Source organism: Vipera berus (assembly GCF_964194415.1).
Source record: "Vipera berus genome assembly, chromosome: W".
In the NCBI taxonomy this organism is placed as follows: domain Eukaryota; kingdom Metazoa; phylum Chordata; class Lepidosauria; order Squamata; family Viperidae; genus Vipera; species Vipera berus.
This window is the reverse complement of record NC_138210.1, coordinates 57,237,827-57,258,899: the sequence shown is the minus strand read 5'-3', so window position 1 is coordinate 57,258,899 and position 21,073 is coordinate 57,237,827. Positions and strand designations below refer to the sequence as shown.

Sequence of the window (21,073 nt, the reverse complement as noted above, 5' to 3'; positions counted from 1 at the left end):
TATTTTCTGTCTTTTTTTTTTCCTTCCCTCTAGCCTGTGTTTGCCCCCATGCTGCAGAGTAACTCCCGTATGATGACATCTGGCAGTCACCCTCAAGCTATCGTCTCATCATCTACTCCACAGTATCCTCCGACAGAACAGCCTACGCCCCCAACTCTTTATGGTACCTTTATTATTAGCTGAAGTCTGAGCTTTCTTTCTTTCTCCCCCCCCCCCATGTTGCCTTGTTGACTGCTGCTTGCTGCTTCTCTCCCCAGCCACAGTGCATCAATCGTATCCCCATCATGCCACACAGCTGCATCCGCATCAGCCTCAACCAGCTACCACACCCACGGGCAACCAGCAGCAAACACAACATGCCGCCCCCAGCCCTGTGCAGGTACTTGGAGGGAGGGGGAGGAACCAAGTATGGGGGTGACTGCATAGGAGACACTTAATGCTTGTCTTGGCACTCAACCCCCTGCTATTTGATTTTACATTTGAAGTTGGTCCTAGAGCACCACGACCCTTGAAGCTGTAGAAATTCTAGGTTGGCATGAAAAGGAATCTTGCTTTTAAAGTGATTATTCTGTCTATCTCAGTTCCTGAAACTGCTGTTACAGAATCGAAGCTCCAGGGACAAACTTACTAATCCTTGCATGCTTTCTTTGGGGGGGGGGGAATGCGATCTAGGAATTAAAACAAGACGCTGCCTTGCAATGACTTGATTTGGGTATTACTGTAAAACAAGTTTGGGAGGGGGAGTATTTTCTGCAAGGGAAATGCAGAACTGAGGACAGGTGGGTGGTTAGAACCTGTCCACCATAACTGACATGTAGTGGTGTTGTTGTTTTTTTACTTTCTCTGGAAACATGTTCAAAATGTGAATCCTTTAAATCTGTGACGGCATGATAAATTAATCGGAGGGTTATGTGTTATATGAAGAAGATCGGAGAACTGGAAGGCTAATTTAATAATAAAAAACCTGTAATTAAAAACAAAGTTAATAAAACCAGGAGTCATTTCCTATCCTTCCCACGGATAAAATGTTATGCTAACCTGAGTTTAAAATCTTGCTTTTCTCCTCTTGTGCTTTCTACTACAGCACCAAGCTGGACAACCACCTCACTTGGCCAGTGCTCAGCAGCAGCAGAACCTGTACCACGCTGCTACCCTGACAGCTACGCCACCCTCCATGACCCCGGGGCCCAGCGCTCAGTCTCCACAGAGCGGTTTCCCACAGCCAGCAGTTTATGCCATCCATGCCCATCAGCAGCTGCAGCACGGATACACCAACATGGCCCACGTCACTCAGGTGAATATGCCTGACTCTGGGGAGGGAAAAGGGGCAGCAGTCTTGACCATGGAAGGCATTTCTGTCCTCATAAATACTCAAGAGTGGTGTTGAACAACCCAGGAGATGGATATCACCAGTAAGATTTATTTATTTATTTATTTTTGCGGCAGTTGATGTATGAGAAAAATGGCAGGGTGATGATTTTTATCTACTTCAATACATACCGGGATTACTTGGGGGGAAAAAAACATTTAAAAATCAACAGGTTACTACATAAAAGGTTTCCCTGCACATGCGTGCTAGTCGTTTCCGACTCTAGGGGCCGGTGCTCATCTCCGTTTCAAAGCCGAAGAGCCAGCGCTTGTCCGAGGACGTCTCCGTGGTCATGTGGCCGGCATGACTAGACGCCAAAGGCGCACGGAACGCTGTTACTTTCCCACCATAGTGGTCCCTATTTTTCTACTTGCATTTTTTTTACGTGCTTTTGAACTGCTAGGTTGGCAGAAGCTGGGACGAGTAACAGGCGCTCACTCTGTTACGCGGCCCTCGGGATTCGACCCACCCAACTGCCGACCTTCTGATTGACAAGCTCAGCGTCCTAACCCACTGAGCCACCACGTCCCTTTTAGGATACTACATAAGTTCGAGCAAAGATTGTGTCGGTGTCAGCAAGAACAGCAATTGTTTCATGAATTATATTTGTTATTTAATAATGTTTCGTTATTAAATATTCTTTGAACAACGCTTGGAATTAGGTTAAGCGCCTTGTCTAAATTTCAGTTTAAATTTACATTTGAGTGGCATCAGTTGCTAAATATATGTTCCTTAATTAGTAAAAATGGCATTTTCTCTGCTGGCCTAATTAGTTGATAAATTGGGGTATCCTTTATTTAAATCTTCAAAACTATTTTTTGTCTACTGCAGGCCCATGTCCAGACTGGAATTGCAGCTGCCCCGCCACCTCACCCTGGAGCTCCCCAAGTCATGCTCTTGCATCCGTCACAGACTCATGGTGGACCCCCTCAAGGAGGTGTGCCCCAGAGTGGTGTGCCCACCCTTTCCGCCTCCACACCATCCCCCTACACATACATAGGGCACCACCAAGGTAAGACTTGTTATTTAAGAGCCTTGGTGGAGCAGTGGGCTAATGCTTCCTTAAGTAACACCAGCTGCCTGCAATTAGTGCAGGTTCGTATCCCACCAGGCTCAAGGTTGACTCAGCCTTCCATCCTTCCGAGGTAGGTAAAATGAGGACCCAGATTGTTGGGGGCAATTAAGCTGACTTTGTAATAATGCCGCTTGGGGTGTGTGTGAAAGCCCTAATAAGCAGGCATATACATAGAATGAAGGCTACTGCTAAGCTTGTAAGCCGCCCTGAGTCTTCGGAGAAGGGCAGGATATAAATGGAATTAAAATAAAATAAATAAATAAATTTAAAGCCAGGGGTGGGGAGAAGGTGGATTAAATAAGAAAGATGAGCCCTCTGATGTACCAAACATCCCCGTCTAGCGCAGGGGTAGGCAACTTTGGCTCTTTTATGACTCATGGACTTCAACAAGAGCCTTGGTGGAGCAGTGGGCTAATGCCTCCTTAAGTAACACCAGCTGCATGCAATTAGTGCAGGTTCGAGTCCCACCAGGCTCAAGGTTGACTCAGCCTTCCATCCTTCCGAGGTAGGTAAAATGAGGACCCAGATTGTTGGGGGCAATAAGCTGACTTTGTAAAAAAAATGCCGCTGGGGGGCGGGCGAAAGCCCTAATAAGCAGGCATATACATAGAATGAAGGCTATTGCTAAGCACATTGATTTGTGCTTTAAATTGTAAGCCGCCCTGAGTCTTCAGAGAAGGGCGGAATATAAAATGGGATTAAATTTAAATTTAAAACTCCCAGAATTCCTGAGTCAGCATAGCTGACTCAGGAATTCTGGGAGTTGAAGTCCATGAGTCATAAAAGAGCCGAGGTTGCCTACCCCTGGTCTAGCATGTCCATATGGGTGGAAATTAACAGATTTTTGTAGTCGGCATTTCTGATCAGATAAATTAACTACTCTGAAGAATTGAGTGAGCCTTGATGGCAATTGGGCAGGGCTTGTCCTGCGGATAACAGATAATGCTGTTTTGGACTCTGGTGTGCCTTGTGTGTTCCTCACTGCCTCTTTCTTCTCTTTCCAGTTCAGTCTCATCCCTCCCAGCAGCTACCATTCCACACCCCTGGGAATTGATGTCCACGTCCTCGTGACCTGAGACCCCAGCCAGCTATGGCTCTGTTGCTGACCCTCCCCCTCCCCCCAAGCCTGGGCCATCCCTTGTGCCCAAGGCAGAGGCCCCTGAAGGGATGCGGTCCGGCCCAGCCCCTCTTGGCAAGCACCTTCCGTTCCGTTGGTTTAGTGAAGCCTGCCCAGGGTACTGTTGACCAGCGGGATGGAGCAAGACCCCTTTCCATTGCCCAGAGGAGGGCAGGGTTTATTTTCTCTTATTTATAACTCCATTGGGGTTCCTAGAGCAAATGCCACTTTCCCACATTAACTTGACAAGGACATGACCATATGGACAAATCTTGACTTTTTATTAAGTAAAAAATATTTAAAAAGTTAAAAAAATAATAAAATTTTAAACTAACTAATGTTGGGCTTGGGGTGAATGTGTGGGAGGGCCAGTTTGTAAACAACAAACCTTAATTGTGGTTCTGCAGCATCAGAGAGGAAGACTTTGTGACCTGTCCAGCATACGTAGCTCAACCAGACTTGGAAGAACTGTTTTGGAATTCAGCATTATTGTCTTAACAGCGTTAATTTTCCTCTCTGAAAATAGTCATCAAGGGTTAGTAGTTTGAGTGACAGCGAAGCAAATCCTAAAGCAGTAGTTTTTAGTGCTGGGGTTATGCTGTGAATGCAGTACACACCAACTTAAAATTTTAATTGATGCTTTTATTTGGAATCAATGACACCATATTAAATTTAAGGACTTTGGGGATGAGCAGAAATGGTATATTTGTGCCATAATTCAACTTAGACTCTGTAGGAGTCTTAAGTTACTATTGTTTTTTCAAGTAGTTATAAAAAAACAAACCAAGGATGATGGTGTGACTGAGATGTTAAATCTTTATTAGCAGAGACCATTTTGAATCACTTAAAAGTCCGTTTTATGCCTCAGCAAGTCACCATCTGAGAATTCTTTTAAAATGAGCACAGGTTTAAGTTCACTGTTGTTGCTCTTCAATGAAATTGCAGTTTTCATTTGTCAACCTGTGTCATAGTCTTACTTTGATCCTGGCTAGTCAAATCAGAGGTATAAGGGATCTGGCATTGTATATAGGAATCTTAACAGCTGTAATCTGAACCAACAGTTGTGAAATGGTGAGTAAAGGAAAAGTCCTTATTTTAACAGGAAAAAAACACTATAGAAGATAACAATCTTTAGAATTAAGAATATTAGTCACTTCTCAACTATTATAATTCTGCTGGTCATATTTGTGAAACAGGTTGGCAATGCGTAATCAGGCTAAAACTTGTACATTAAATTTTATCAAAATGATGTTAGTGGTTCATGTAATCAGTTGCAAAAATAAGGCTGTCTGTGGTTGATAGTATTCAATATCTCTTTAAAAAAACAAACCTGTCAGTGCAGTTAAAATACTGCTGGAGAACATAAAAAGTGATGCATTTCACTTCTTCCAATGAGCACTTTCCAAATCACATTTCTTTTCCATCAAAGCAACAGTAATCATTTCCATGTCCACTTTTTTACACATGCAGATTTTTTTTTCTTATTTTCAGTATTTTGTGATTTCATTTTTCTTTCTATGTATACCAGCACAAAAACATAACAGATATGCTTCTGTGGGGTTCTCGGTGCTCCAAAATTGTGATATCTGATTGGGTAATGAAATGTCTGCAACAGCACAGAACACCCAAGAAGCTCAAGAGTTCAACCCCAAACTACATATATTATCTTCTGTTGGAAATGTGCTGCTTTTTAATGCTGATCTGTAATGGGTTAAGGTTGCATACCATGTTCCCCAGAAAGTAAGACTGGGTCTTATATTAATTTTTGCTCCAAAAGACGCATTTGGACTTATTTTCCAGTTAGTACCGTATTTTTCCAAATATAAGCCCTAAATGCGCCCATCTGGCTGGCTCTTAACTGGGGCTTATTTTCTAGTTAGGTCTTATTTTGGGGAAAACGGTAGCAAGCTTATGTACTTACGATGCAGATGTTTTGGAGCTTCAGCACACTTGCCTTGAGCTAGGGATGATTCTGGAGGGGGGAAAAGAAAAGCTAACACTCACTTTTTAATTGTTTTTATTTAAACAACTTTCATCCTTGCCCCTCCCACCCCTTGGTGGAACCCTCTTCTTTGAGCCAAGATTGCCACGTTCGTCTACTGTACAGACGTAAGATGCAGTGTCACCAGTTTTCTAGGAAGTATTCGTGTCCAATTCCAGCTGGTGCAACTTAATTATCCCAGCAATCCTCCCCTGGGGCTAGTGGCAGGATCTTTGTGACCACTCCAGTGCCCATGGTTCGAGATCCATCCCGTAGAGTGAACCGCTGTCCTTGCTCCAAGACCATGGGGTATTGCAGCACGAGCTTAAGGCAGACGTTTTCACCCGGCATCACCATTTCCTACAGCAATAGAAGAGGAAAGGTATGAAGAGATGGCAGCCTACGCGTAGGCACGTATTCGTCCACAAAACTGCAAGAAATGTGGCAATCTAGAAATACTGAAATAACACCAGTTACAAACCCCACTACTCGGCAGTGAATTAGTGTGTGGGGGGGAAGTGATACAAACCTTTCCCTCAGGTAATTCTATGCGACAAGTCATATTCCAGGTCAGCGAGAACATAATTGGCATGAACCTAGACACAAAAGATGATTGACGGCCACCTTCCTCCTTGGTCAGGATATAAACCTAGGAGAGCAAAGCAATTTATTTTTGCCTGTTTCAACTTTACAGGATAGGAGAGCAGGTGGGGGTACTAGCCTAGCATTCCCTAGTAGTGTTTTAAGATGTGCTCCAAAGTTTTATGGACATCTCTTATTTCCCAGCCCTCTACAGGATTATGAGGCAGCATCCTAGTATTCTACCTTCCCACACATCATTTCCCTCACTCACCTGAGCCTCAACCTTCTGATGTGGCTGGATGGAGCCGGGCTTACACATGACCAATCCCCGCCGTAGATCTTCTCGCTTCACAGACCGGATCAAAGCACCCAAATTGTCTCCAGCCTGTGCCTGGTCCAACTGTTTGTGGAACATCTCAACACCTGAAGCCAATTACACACACATTTCTGCAAGTGTTGTGTAGCCTCTCCAGTTCCACAAAACTATACTTTTTAAGAATTGCTTCAGACATAATTTCAAGTCATAATTGTTTAGAAACAATTGGACCAGTAACAATGAGAAAAGCTAAGCTAAAAACCACTGGAAGACCAAGCTTGCAAAAAAAAGGGGGAGGGAGGGAGGATTCTACTTACCAGTCACAACAGAACGTAAATGCGTTTTGTAACCCACAAATTCACAATCTTCCCCTTTCTTAAGAATACCACGTTCAAGGGTACCTGCTACAACAGTGCCCCGACCTAGAACAAATTTTAGCCAGTTTAAATAAGGTACAAAAAAAAGCTATCTTCTACTGTTAATGGATCCCCATCTTTGGATGTGTGGAGTATAATATAAACGTTTGGTACCTGGAATGGAGTAAGTACGCTCTATGGGAAGCAGAAAAGGTTGATCCAGGTCACGTTTTGGCACAGGGATGTATGTATCCACTGTCTCCAGAAGCTTTATGACAGAGTTCAATCCCAGTTCTGGATTTTGGTTCTACAAAAAAAAAACCCACAGGAATTACTAATACACCTTAATAAAGCGAGGAAATAAAAGGTGCAGAGTTCAAGCAACGTAACACTGACCTCTAAAGCGCATAGAGCAGACCCTATAATCACAGGAGCTGCTTCCCCATCGTAGCCCAGCTCTGTAAGTAGCTCACGGATCTCCAGCTCCACTAGTTCCAACATTTCTTTATCGTCAACTGCATCAGCTTTATTGATGTACACAACCACATGTTTCACTCCAATCTAGAATAGTGTGAGGGAATAAAAAAGATGTGAGGGAGGTCCCTTATTTTTCCCTTGCTTAAAGGGAAAATGGCTTAAATTTGCACTGTCTGAACAAATGTTATCAGATGATCACTAGCTGTGTTTTTTAGACCAGGGCTTTTCAACCTTTTCACCCATTGTACCACCTTTAGGAAATGGCAACATCCGAGTACCACCAGTCGCCTAGCAAGGTGTCAAAAACTTAGACAAAAAAAAAGGAAAAAAGTGAAGTACAGGTAGTCCTTGACTTACAACAGTTCACTTAGTGACTGTTCGAAGTTACAATGGCACTGAAAAAGTGCCCCCCAAGCCACAGACGAGCAAGACACCTGCCTGGCCGCCCGGCGGCGCTCTTCTTCCTGTCCGAGGTTTTCATTGTTGTGAGCATTTCTGTTGAGGATTGGCAGCGGGGGTGGGGTGGAGGGGGTGTTTGGTTTTTATTCCCCCCTCTCTGCTGGATGGTTGCAGCAGGTTTTGGTCACTTCACATGACCCTGGGACACTGGGGGAGGGATTGCGGTTTTGGTTGGATTTTGGGGGGTGTCCACCAACCGCTGTTCAGGCCAGGCTCGGGACAGATCGCGGTGGGAAGGGGCCTGGGTTGGGTGCCTCCGGGGCCCCGGAGTGGGGTGTGGGATTTTCTATCCCCACGACGTCTGGGAATGGCAGCAGGCGATTGTACAGAGGGCCGTATCGACATCCGGGAGCGTGTCCCCACTGTCTCCAAGCGGTGATGTGCTCCGACTCTCTGGTTTCGACCCGTGGTTCCGGGAACAAGGGTGAGCAGCCACCTGAGCTTAGGCTTGTGTATTTTAACGCCAGGGCCGTAGTTAATACGGCTCCTCTCATCCGAGATTTGGTTGAGGAGGAGCGTGCGGACCTGGCTTGCATTACGGAGACCTGGTTGGGCCCAGAGAGTGGTGTCCCTCTGACTGAACTCTGCTCTCCAGGTTTCCGGGTGCTCCACCGGCCTCGGGCTCAGGTTGTGAGGGAGACCTTATGTCCACGGGAGGCCACCGTTCTCCAGATATCCGGGTGTGTCACTCCTCCTGAGATGTGGCCCTAGGGCTCAGTTGGGCTTGCTGCTGGTGTACCTTTCGCCCAGTTGCGTAGCAGCAGCCCTGCCTGAACTTCTCAATATCCTCTCGGGGTTGGTGATTGAGTTCCCCAAACTTATGATTTTGGGGGACTTTAATCTGCTATCCCTGGGGGGATCATCAGAGTTGGCTTGGGAGTTCATGGCTTCCATGACAGCCATGCACCTGATGCAAGTAATTCAGGGCCCGACTCATGGCGGGGGGCACACGCTCGATTTTGTTTTTCTATCTGGACGGTGGTTAGATGATCTGGATGGGGGTTCTCCAATTATTATGCCCCTGTCATGGACCGATCATCATCTCCTGCGGCTGGCCTTCCGTTTCGCCGCGCCCCCCCCCCGTCGCTGGGCCATGGAACCGACCAGATGGTTCCGCCCCAGGCGCCTAATGGTCCCTGAGCGGTTTCAGGTGGCGCTTGGGTCCCCGCCTGCTGCCTTTGCTCACAGCCCGGCCGATGCCTTGGTGGAAGCCTGGGAAAGGGCAGCCACGGAGGCACTCGACTGCGTTGTACCCATGCGGCCCCTGACCCGGCACAGATCCCAGTGGGCTCCATGGTTTTCTGTTGAGCTCCGGGAGATGAAGCGTCGGAGACGGGGCCTAGAGAGTTGTTGGAGATCCAGCCGGTCTGAATCCAACCGATTGCGACTAAGGTCTTCTACGAGGTCTTATCTCGCGGCGATGAGGGCGGCAAAGTCTAATTATTTTGCTGCCCTCATCGCGTCCGCAGATAATCGCCCGGCCGCCCTGTTCAGGGTGACCCGCTCCCTCCTTAATCAGGTGAGGGAGGAGCCCTTGCAGGGTCATGCCGAGGAGTTTAGTCAACATCTGGCGGACAAAATCGCTCGGATTCGGGCTGGTCTGGACTCCGACTGGGCAGTCTGACGGAGGTGACACGAGCAGTCTTGGTGATGTTATCTGGAAAGAGTTCGACCCTGTGACTCCGGAAGATGTGGACAGGATCATGGGGAAGCTGAGCTCCACCACGTGTTTATTGGACCCGTGCCCCTCCTGGCTGGTCTATGTGGCTCGGGAGGGGACACGAGGCTGGCTCCAGGCAGTGATAACTGCTTCTTTGAATGAGGATAGCTTTCCTGCCGCCTTGAAGGAGGCGGTGGTGAGGCCCCTCCTCAAGAAGCCTGCCCTGGACCCGGCTATTTTGAACAACTATCATCCGGTCTCCAACCTTCACTTTCTTGCGAAGGTTGTTGAGAGCGTGGTGGCACATCAGCTCCCTCTGTTCCTGGAGGAAGCTGATTATCTGGACCTGTACCAATTGGGCTTTAGGCCCGGGTACAGCATGGAGACGGCATTGGTCGCGCTAGTGAATGATCTCTGGCGGGCTCGGGACAGGGGTTGCTCCTCTGTCCTAGTCCTATTAGACCTCTCAGCGGCTTTCGATACCATCGAACATGGTATCTTACTGCGGCGTCTCAGGGGGTTGGGAGTGGGGGGCACTGTTCTCCAGTGGTTCTCCTACCTCCTGGGACGTTCACAGTCGGTGCTGACAGGAGGGCAGAGGTCGGCCTCGAGGCCTCTCGTTTGTGGAGTTCCTCAGGGGTCGGTCCTCTCACCTCTCCTGTTCAACATCTATATGAAGCCGCTGGGTGAGATCATTCATGGTTTTGGAGTGGGGTATCATCAGTACACTGATGATACCCAGCTTTTCATCTCTACCCCAAACCACCCCAGTGATGCCCTCGATGTGATGTCCCGTTGCCTAGAGGTGGTTCAGGTCTGGATGGGGAGGAACAGGCTTCGGCTCAATCCCGACAAGACCGAGTGGTTGTACGTTCCGGCATCTTGGGAAATTCAGTCCATTCCATCTTTAACCATGGGGGGGTGAGGTGTTACCCTCCGTAGATAGGGCTCACAACTTGGGTGTCCTCCTGGACTCACAGCTCAGTTTGGAAGACTATGTAGGAGCTGTGACCAGGGGGGCTTTTGCCCAGGTTCGCCTGGTGCGCCAGTTGCGACCCTATCTGGACCGGAATGCCCTGCGTACAGTCACTCATGCGCTTGTGACCTCTCGTATAGACTACTGCAATGCTCTGTACATGGGGCTGCCCTTGAGGACCACTCGGAGGCTTCAGCTGGTGCAGAATGCGGCCGCGCGAGTTGTGATGGGGGTCTCCCGATAACACCTCTTCTCCGCTAGCTGCATTGGCTTCCAGTTGCCCTCCAGGTGAGATTCAAGGTGCTGGTGATTACCTATAAAGCCCTAAATGGCATGGGTCCAGACTACTTACGGGAGCACCTGCTGCCGGCATCATCTTCCCTTCGTCCTGTGCGCTCCCACAGAGAGGGCCTCCTCAGGGTGCCGTCGGTCAGAGAGTGTCGGCTTGCGGCCCCCAGGGGGAGAGCATTCTCTGTGGGCGCGCCAGCCCTTTGGAATCAATTACTGGTTGAGCTCCGGATGGCTCCCGACCGTTGCTCTTTCCGCCGTGATCTGAAAACCTATTTATTTGAACAGGCCGGCCTGGTTTAAGGGTTTGGGGTATTTTTAATTATTTATTGTTAGGGCTTAATTAATTTAACCTTACTTTTAACTTTTGTATGTAATGCTTTTATTGCCCTGTACACCGCCCCGAGTCCTTCGGGAGAAGGGTGGTATAGAAATGCAATTAAATAAATAAATATGAATCAGTTGCCAAGCATCTGAATGTAAATCACAAGACCCCAATATTCCAGCTGATCAGTGTTTCTTCTGGGCTCAGCAGAAGCGCCAGGATCAGCGCCGAGCTCCAGCTGGAACCTGGCACTGATCCTGGCACTTCCGCTGAGCCCTGACAACCCTGTAGCTCCAGCCATCTCCCGCTCAGACTTGTGTGGTGGTACCACTGGTTCAGCTCATTCCCCTCCCCCACTACCACTTTTCTAGGAGGGTCGCGAACCACCTGCCAGATGCCAATGTACCACTGGTTGAAAAGCCCTGTTTTAGACAACCAACCTGTTTAGCGAGCAGAAGGTGCTCTCTAGTCTGTGGCATTTGTCCATCTGTTGCAGCCACCACCAGGATGCAGCCATCTAGTGGTGCTGTTCCAATGATCATGTTCTATAGAGAAAAGAATGGGAAATGTGTCAGTTTCCAACATTTTACTAAGCTTAGATTACTGTGGTTGGCACAAAAAATATCTCAAACGGGAAAGATACTTTTTTTTGGGGGGGGGGTTCTTAAATTGTCCATTTATTTAAATATATCTTGCAAGTGCAATCACTGAGTACCTTCTGCCAGAGATTCTAAAATAGGAACACTGCAGTTCTTAAAAGATTTCTTGGCATCCTAGTTCCCCATGCCTACCTTGATGTAATCAGCATGCCCAGGACAATCTGTGTGACCATAATGGCGGTTGGCTGTTGAATATTCTACATGGGAGGCATTAATTGTAATTCCCCGGGCCTTCTCTTCTGGTGCATTATCAATATCTTCATATTTCTTGTACTGGGCACTTCCAGTCTCTGAAAGAACTGGAAGGAAAAAAAATGTGAACATGGCATCGCGTGTTTTTAAACTGAAAGATATGTAGGGCTGTTGCTATTCTTTGTCTGAGGGGAGAAGTCGGCCAAGCAATGCTTAAAGGCCCTTTTATTTTCTGAACTGTTGAATTAGCAAAAAGGACTTCTACGCATCTCAGCCTTTTTTCCCTTATGTGATTATAAGAAGTACGAATAGAGAGAAAACAGCATCAAAGTCTTCCTTGCAGTTGATAAAAATGGGGGAGAAGCACATGGTGTTTAATTCTTCACCTGAGCTTCAAGTAAGGAGAAAGCATTAAGTCTACCATGGGCGACTTTGAAACAACATTATGCTTGAAGTGATCTGAAACCCTCTGGAAGACTCCTGCAGTCTAACAGAGCCTTAACATCTTCAAATAAGTTGTGATAGTTATCAATTAAGATTCTTATTAAAGGGTAACATTTTTATTCTCAATAGAAAGGCTGAAGCAGATTTTAGATGTGAATGCTGACTAAAAAAAGTCAGAGAGCCCAACTCAAAAAAAACTATCCCTGGGAATTTTTTTAATATCAAGCTTTAATTTTACACCATCCTGTTTACCTACAGCTCTGGATCAACCTAGTCAATTGCTCCAATACTTTACTAGTGGTTCTTTAAATCAATGGCCCTCTAGCAAATAAAAAGGGTGTCTTTATTTGGTCTCCCTTTAACAAACTGCCCTCATCTTTCCCCAACTCTCACTTTTAGTGATGGCTGCTGTTAATGTGGTCTTGCCGTGATCCACATGCCCAATTGTTCCAATGTTTACATGTGGTTTGTCCCTTACAAATACTTTTTTTGCTTCAACTGCAAAACATCGAATTGGGAATTCTTGTCCACAGAAGCTTGTGCAATGTACCGGTGGCTGCAATAAGACAAGTAGCAATATTAAAATCTCTATGAATTTCTGTCTCTAATTTGTATCAACCCAGTATTTTTTCTTTTCCACTCCCCGATGTAAAATGTTTCTTACCTTGGATAGTACATTTTGCAAGTACTGAGACAGGCAACCACGTAGCCCTACAAGACACAAATGCAATGATTGTAATAGGAATCTCAGTAGCTTACGATATTCTGCTTTTATGCACCACACTGCTTCCCATTCAAACATCCAATTGTACTTCACATGGCCCACTGAAATTGTTATACTTCCAACCAAACTGTCTTTGGACATTCTTGTGGTCAGTTCCATTCGTTTCCTTTTTGTATCATTACATACAACCCTCAGTATAAGCATTTAACAATAACAAAAACCATATATACTCAGAACTTCATGTAACTTGAAAGGCATATCTATTAGGGCATAACATTGCCATGAAGCAAGTAAGTATAGATTCCACAAAAATATAGCATATTTAAAACCAGCTTAGTTTGTATTTTCTCCTTTCATCTTCTCTACATTAAACACATTTGGCTCTCTTAATGGTTTATTTTGTGATAATATGAGATATTGGAAGTGGCAGAAATTCATTCATAATTGGCAATTAATAAGCCAAAAATGAGCACACAAAACTTCAGAACTGTTTATCTATAGCAGAAACTTTTCCAAAAGGAATTTGTTATACAGCAAGAAGGAACACAAAATTACTGAAATGTCCCTCAGGAGAAGGAAACAATTTTTTTTTGGGGGGGGGGGGAAATCAATTTATCTTTCCCATAAATATTACTTTGGCCACCTAATGAGAAGGAAGGACTCACTGGAGAAGAGCCTAATGCTGGGAAAGATTGAGGGCAAGAGAAGAATGAGGTGGCTGGATGGAGTCACTGAAGCAGTAGGCATGAGCTTAAAGGGACTCCAGAAGATGGTAGAGGACAGGAAGGCCTGGAGGAACGTTGTCCATAGGGTTGCGATGGGTCGGACACGACTTCGCAACTAACAACAACAAAATATTGCTAGATTCCAAATCATGTTAACAATGGTCCTCTAGCAGAAATGTGTAGATTGAAGTGTGTACGTATATATTTACATATACACACATATACACATGTACATATATATGTACATAAGAACATTTATGTCATCTTTCATTGTGAACACATTGGCACACATTAAAAAATGAAATTCTGGTGCAGGCATATATGCCCATACATACATATGCGGTGTGTGTGTGTGTGTGTCTACACACACAGAGAGAAATATATAAATATTTTGTGCCACTCATATTTGCAAAAAGACTCAAAATCGGCTTCACATTAAAATCCAAAGTATACAAATATTTTTTTTAAAAAAAATCATTAAATCCTGAGACAAGAAGCGAAAGGCAAGATCGATATGATGGTAGCCTATTGTTCTTGATCAAATAGCAGTTTAACAAACTGCAGCGACGCCTCGCCCAGCCCCGGTCATTGTAGTGATCCCCGCAACCCGGATTCTCCCACGTGTTTAGAAACGATGCTTTACGCAAACATATTAACAGGACAAAGAAGACATTTCATGCGCGCGGGGAGGGGGTTGTTTCTCTCCCTTCCCCTCGGATCTTTAGCATCCTCTCTGTACCCCAGAACTGAAGACCAGGTCAAGGCACAAAAAGGTCAGGCATTTTCTGGACAGAAGCCACGAAGGATAGAAAAACTTCGGGCCGCCTCCCATCTGGCGGTCGTGCTTCCTTCCTCCCGCGCATCTCCCTCCCCCCCCCCCGCACCGGGTCCTCCTCTCAATGTAGACTAACCGCTACCGCCGCACAGCCGCCCTCGCGCCAGCATCAGAGCAGAGGCCGCCATCTTCCCTTCCTTTTGCCGGAAGTATCGTCATCAGCCGCTCTCCTGACCCGCAGAGTAACCCGTAAGGAGATGGGAGAGAAATGGCACGCGCCAGATCTAACTTCCGCTACATTTTTTTTTAAAAAAGGCGCTAATTTTAACTGAGGATCGCTTTCCGCCGCGCAGCCGGCTTAGATTAAGTTATCCTGCGTACTGTTTGTTTTAGAGCAGAGGTCTTCAAACTCGGCCCTTTTATGACTCATGGACTTCAACTCCCAGAATTTCTCAGCCAGGCATGCTGGCTGAGGAATTCTGGGAGTTGAAGTCCATGAGTCATAAAAGGGCCGAGTTTGAAGACCCGAGGCTTAACTTCCAATTTACTTTTTAATGCTGTTTTGAGCGGCGAAGGAAAGACTCCCCCCCCCTTTTTTTTAACCAGTCGGTAGGTAGAAAGACCAGAACATTTGTCATGGTTGTATTATTGGAGGAAGAACCTAGGGAGCTCTTGTTTCAACTCCCATCTTCTGCCATTGAAGTTTAAGACTACTGAATCTCACTTCAGCCTGCCACACAGGGCTGTTGTGGAGAGGCAAGGTATTTAAAAATTAAGTTTATTGAATTTATATACCGCCCTTTTCCCGTAGGACTCAGGGCGGTTTACAAAGTTTACAAAAATGGCATCTGTCCTTGTAGAAAATGGGGAAAAGTCAATATTTCAGTTGAGTTGTGATTAAGTAGCATGCTCTGGAAGCCAGCCCTATGAAAAATAGTTAAAATAACTGAATATGTTTAATCTAAAAGCAATGTTTCTGAAACCTGGCAGTTTTAATGCGTGTAGATTTCAGTTCCCAAAATTCTCCAATCTCTTAAACAGGGCATGACTACAAGTTATGGGTGAAAATTGCTGGCAAGTAGATGTAGGCTAAATATACTGCTCAAAAAAATAAAGGGAACACAAGATAAGACATCCTATTAAATACAGTACATTGTGTTGCTTAAGTGTTCCCTTTATTTTTTTGAGCAGTATATATTAAGATTTTATTTTTTTAGCAACAAGAGATAGGCAGTGTGAATATTTTGGCTGTGTATTTATTTAGCGTATGGCTGGTCACACACAGAATTAAAAGCACGTCATATTTACAAGTTAGAACAGTTAAAACATTTTTTTAAAAAGAAGCAATTATAAAACCTAAGAGGAAAACAGAAATAACATTTCAGAGTTTAATGTTGAGTTTGGAGATCCAGTCAGTAGCTGCCGTTGTTATGCAGAGGAAGTCCTTAAAATGTCCTGGGTATCTTCTATTAGTGCATTCCCTCACTATATGTTGGATAGTCTGTCAGGGAGCCCCGCAATCACATTGTGCTGAAGGTGTATTTCCCCATTTATACAGAGAATCGGCACACACCCCATGAGTCATTCTAATTCTATTGTATGTCACCCATATGTGTCGGGGTAGATTAAATCCTGGAGGTATACTATTAGGATTAATATGCTCAGAAATATCTTGGGAGGTATAGCTACTCCATGCTTCCATTTTTGTATAGTGCTCTGATGTTCGGCCACCAGCTTAAGTGCTGTGAGGAGTGGTGGATTTCTTGACTTTAATCGACATCTTAAGAGATCAGAGGTATAGGCATGAATGGGTAGAGAGGAGTTTAGCAGCATCTTACTATACTCCCGAATGAGAGCTTCTTGTTGTCGTAAGTGCAGGGGAAGTATGTGGCTAAGAACTGGTAGCCAGTGAATAGGTGTAGATTTTATGCACCCAGTAATTTGGCTGTGGTTCTGCAAGTTTATTTCAATATAATTTCTGAATGTTTCATTACCAAACTAGGTAACATCAGCTGGATTTTGATGTTACCTAGTTTGGTAATGAAACATTCAGAAACTATATTGAAACAAGCTTGGAGAACACACCACAGCCAAAATCTAAAACCTGAGCTACAAGTATTTTCTATTATTTCAGAGTATGAATATATCACACTGGAATATTTAACTAGTTCAGCCTTTCTGAATGTGGCACTTTCCAGATGTAGTGAGACTGCAGTTCCCTCAGTCACGCATGGGAAGAGGACACTGGAAAGTCTGGGAGTTTAAAGAAAACTAGAATCCTGCACATTCCAGTATTGCAGAATATGCACTCATCAGAAGATTGGACAAGATGACCGTCAGGAACCCATTCAGGTTAATGATTCTTTCCTCATGCTAAATTATAAATTACAGTGATACCTGCTATTTAAGTCAGTTTAGTATAGTGAAGGAAATCTATGACATGCATGTCAAAAGTGATGTCACAATGTTTTGGCACACCAACATCCAACAACCATTCTCAAAAGCACATCTAAGCCTTGTGTGATTTTTGGAGGCTGTGGAGAATGGGATGTGCTCTTACACAGTCTTAAGACCCTCCAAAAGCTGTGTGAGAGGGCCATGCTTCTGAGGCCTCTGGAGCTTCCAAAAACCATGTGAGAACAGGATGTGGTTTCACATAGTTTTTGAAGGATGCAGAGGCCACAAAAGAGCATTCTCCAAAGGCACTTCAAAAATAAAAGGCCTACTGCGACCTGGAGCAGCCTTAGATAAGCTCTAGGAACTTGTCAATGGAAAGAATACCGCAAAAGAACACTTGAAGGTAAGTGGTGCACAGCAGAAACTGGGAAGCATTGGGCTGCAGGGTTGATCACTTTTCCTCAAGGCTCGCACAGCTTGGTGAATGATGTGAGGTGGCCTTTCTGAGTGGCAGAGATGGCACTAAGGCTGAAGTCAACACCCGGTCTCTGCTTCAGGTGAAGCCACCGTTCAAGGTGGCCTAAATAATAATAAAGTTGGAAGGGACCTTGGGGGTCATCTAGTCCAACCCCCTGCTCAGCCATGAAACCCTATACCATTTCAGACAAATGGCTGTCCAGTCTCTTCTTAAAAACTTCCAGTGTTGGACCATTCACAGCTTCTGGAGGCAGGTTGTTCCACTGATTTAATTGTTCTAATTGTCAGGAAATTTCTCCTTAGTTCTAGGTTGTTCTAGATGGTGTGTGTGTGTTAGTGAAGTGCTGCTCTTTTGTTGGGGGTGGAGTGATGTTCCAGTAGAGTCAACTTAGGCATTTTCTGAATTTTGAGGCAGCAAGATGAGGGGCAAACAAATTTAATAAATACATTATTTATTCTAGCACCAGGCTAGAAACCAGGAAACTGTGAGTTCTAGTCCCACCTTAGGCATCAAAGCCAGCTGGGTGACTTGGGGTTGGTTAGTCTCTCAATCCAAGTTCACCTCCCTGGGTTGTTTTGAGGAAAATAGGAGACAGGAGTATTCGATATGTTTGCTGACTGAGTTATTTATAAAATAATAAAGATGGGTTAAAAAAATACAACAAGATTCTAGCAGCACTTTCTGGTAAGTTTCCTGCATAACATGATGTTCATGTATCCGCTGTGTAGTTTATTATGACTTCAAGGAAACTGACTTTTTGTAGAAAGGTCAAGGCTGAAACTGATGGCAAGGTGGAATTTATTGAGGTCACGATGGGATTTGATGATTCTTTTCTATAGATCCAGAAAATGAAAAATATTAATTTCATTTTCTGGACCTATTATACAGCAGTGTGAATAGAATAGAATAGATGTCAGTCACCTGCTATAAACTTTTACCAAAGAAAAACCCTAGAAAAAGATAACATTTTATTTCAATTTGCTCAAGCACAGATATTTAGGCTTGATACTGTATAAGGCAGGAATCTCCAACCTCATTAGGCAAGTGGGGTATGTTGTGAACATATTATGAGTACTCATAATGGCTACTGAAGGAACTTACATTCATAACAGTTTAATAATAATAATAGTAATAATAATAAAGTTGGAAGGGACCTTGGAGGTCATCTAGTCCAACCCCCTGCTCAGGCAGAAAACTCTATACCATTTCAAACAAATGGCTGTCCAGTCTCTTCTTAAAAACTTCCAGTGTTGGAGCATTCACAGCTTCTGGAGGCAGGTTGTTCCACTGGTTAATTGTTCTCACTGTCAGGAAGTTTCTCCTTAGTTCTAGGTTGCTTCTCTCTTTGATTAGTTTCCATCCATTATAAAACATTTGAGTTGCTAGAATGCTATATGCCAGCCACCTGATCTCCCCTGTTCTTTTCTGACCAGCTGACCTACTTCCTAACAAACATTGGGTTACATGTTTACTTTGTTTTATTTACAATATTTATTGAAGTTATATGGTACTTGGTTGTAATTGTACAGTGGCTCACAACCATATAAACCAGATTACAATCACTAATAGTATCAACATCTGTTTCTCAGTCTTGATGCTGTAAATGCAAGCTGTCCAGAGTTGCCTTGCAGCGAGATGGGTGGCAAAGAAATTTAATAAATTTCTTGTTTTATTTTATTTATTTTTTTACAAAAAGTCTGGTAAAAACCCTGGGAAGTATCTGTAACTATGCTAGCATCTAGATGTGCCATATTAAACACATCAGTTCTAAACTTAGTGGCACAAGAGAGATCCTGATTCAAGTCTACTTAGCACTGGAAATTTGAAGGGGTGATTTCCGATGAGTCACTCTTTTAGTCCAACCTGCCCCGCAGAGTTGGGGAAGAATGGAAAAGGGAATGCAATATACAGTCCTAAAGCTCTTCGAACACAGGTAGTCCTCAACTTATGAGCACAAGTGAGCCCAACATTTCTGTTGCTAAGTGAGACAGCTGTTAAGTGAGTTTTGCCCAATTCACTTCCTACAGTTAAGTGAATCACTGCAGTTAAGTTAGGAACACGGTTGTTAAGTGAATCTGACTTCCCCATTGACTGCGTGTCAGCAAAAGCTGATCACGTGACCCCAGGACACTGTAACCATCATAAATACATGCCAGTGATCAAGCGTCCAAATTTTAATCACATGATCATGCAACTGTCGTAAGTGTGAAAAATGGTCATAAGTCACTTTTTTCAGTGTTGTAACTTGAAATGGTCACTAAACGACTGTTGTAAGTCGAGGACTACCTGTAAAGGCAGGGTATAAATCTAACCAATAAAATTGTACATATATTCCCCACATTCTTGATTTTTTAAATTTAAATTCCGACGTCTCCAGGAACTATGTCTTCTGAATCCCAAGGTAAACTAAACTGGGAAAGATTGCAGTAGGACATAGGCAGTGAACTTGAACCTTGTGTATTGATCATGATTTATTTATTTTTTTGATACAAGAGCATTGCTTTTTAATTGTTAATTTTGCAATGAATTCTTAGTCTCTTTTTTACTAGGATAGAAGGATTCCCCCCCCCCATATCTCTGAGAATTAATGGACCTATGGCTCCTTTCCATCACACTGTTGAATAAGTGATAAAATTTTGATGCAGAAAAAAATACCGTGAGAAGAACTGGCCAGCTGAGTGATCTTGGGCTGGTCACTTTCTTTCAACTCTAGGAAGGAGACAGTGGTAAATCACTTCTGAAAAATCTTGCCAAGAAGACTGCAGGGATTTATTTGTCCAGGCAGTCTGTGAAAATTGGACATGACTGAGCGGAAGAATTTTTAAATTATTATTAAGAAAAAAATTTTTTACACAGCATTAAACCACTACAAAAAAGAAGAAAAAGGTATGAAAGAGTAAAAAAGTGAAAGATAGGAAAAGGAATAGAAAACTCTAAAGAAGTGATTTCCGACCTTCTTTGCAGCAGTTGCAAACAAATTTACCATTTCCACCAAGCCAAATTGCATTTCAAGGTTCCCTTCTTCTCATAAACAGCTCTTTTTAAACAGTAAAGCTAACTAAATTTAACCTTCTTTTTTATCTGTATCTGCATTGATCTTCAATTTTTGAAATTCATTCTTTCTTCCAAATTCAGCCATTTTTCCTCTGTGATCCGGAGTGCACATGGGCAATCTCTCTTTGGCTTGTTCTTGTCCAGAAAAGCTCTGCAGGGTTGTTGTCTCCATGCTTTCAAAGATGCATCAATCTGCCATTTTACTCACCCACGGGTCCCTGATAAACTGACCATTTTCAAGGAGATAGTAATTAGAAGTACCTGAAGCCTGAGTCAAACTTGAGCTAGGAACTAGCTAGTTGTGACTTCACACAAGTTGATGCCACAGGTTTTTTTGGTGGGAATTGTGTTTGGTTCTATACATCAGACTATAAACAATGTTGCTTGTTTGGCTTTGACATGGATATGGGGGCTATAACCACTACGGTTTATTCAGCAGTCTATAATTTGGTGCAAAGGTTGAAGCCAAGCTATGTGACAGAGAGATTGTTAGGACCTCTGGAAAGAAGACAAAAGGAAGGCGGCAAGAAACAGCCACCACAGAAGCCCTTTCAGCTGGATTCTTTCCATCTGCCTTGTACAAAAGAGCTAGAATAACATAGATGCAAAATAATATTTATTATAAATGTTAAAATTGCTTGCAA

General features: G+C 44.1%; 2 protein-coding genes across 5 annotated transcripts in view; one reads left to right on the top strand and one right to left on the bottom strand.

Moving 5' to 3' along the window:
• The window catches only part of LOC308676603 (ataxin-2-like protein), a 28,292-nt gene extending 23,083 nt beyond the window's left edge, over positions 1-5,209 (top strand). For all 4 annotated transcript variants that reach the window (XM_081342506.1, XM_081342508.1, XM_081342505.1 and 1 more), the window contains exons 19-23: positions 34-163; positions 258-379; positions 1,085-1,294; positions 2,201-2,381; positions 3,449-5,209. In XM_081342506.1, the coding sequence (XP_081198632.1) occupies positions 34-163; positions 258-379; positions 1,085-1,294; positions 2,201-2,381; positions 3,449-3,498 (693 nt within the window). In that variant the 3' untranslated portion in view covers positions 3,499-5,209. The remainder of the gene's footprint in view (positions 1-33; positions 164-257; positions 380-1,084; positions 1,295-2,200; positions 2,382-3,448) is intronic.
• Positions 5,210-5,580: 371 nt separating this feature from the next.
• LOC308676610 (elongation factor Tu, mitochondrial-like) lies at positions 5,581-14,709 on the bottom strand. Its single transcript, XM_081342520.1, has 11 exons — positions 14,637-14,709; positions 12,941-12,987; positions 12,670-12,832; positions 11,773-11,939; positions 11,422-11,526; positions 7,193-7,357; positions 6,971-7,103; positions 6,758-6,862; positions 6,396-6,547; positions 6,072-6,191; positions 5,581-5,902 (listed from the first exon to the last, which is right to left on the bottom strand). Exons 1-11 carry the CDS (start codon positions 14,686-14,688, stop codon positions 5,732-5,734), a joined length of 1,380 nt encoding a protein of 459 aa, XP_081198646.1. The 5' UTR covers positions 14,689-14,709; the 3' UTR covers positions 5,581-5,731.
• Positions 14,710-21,073: the final 6,364 nt, after the last annotated feature.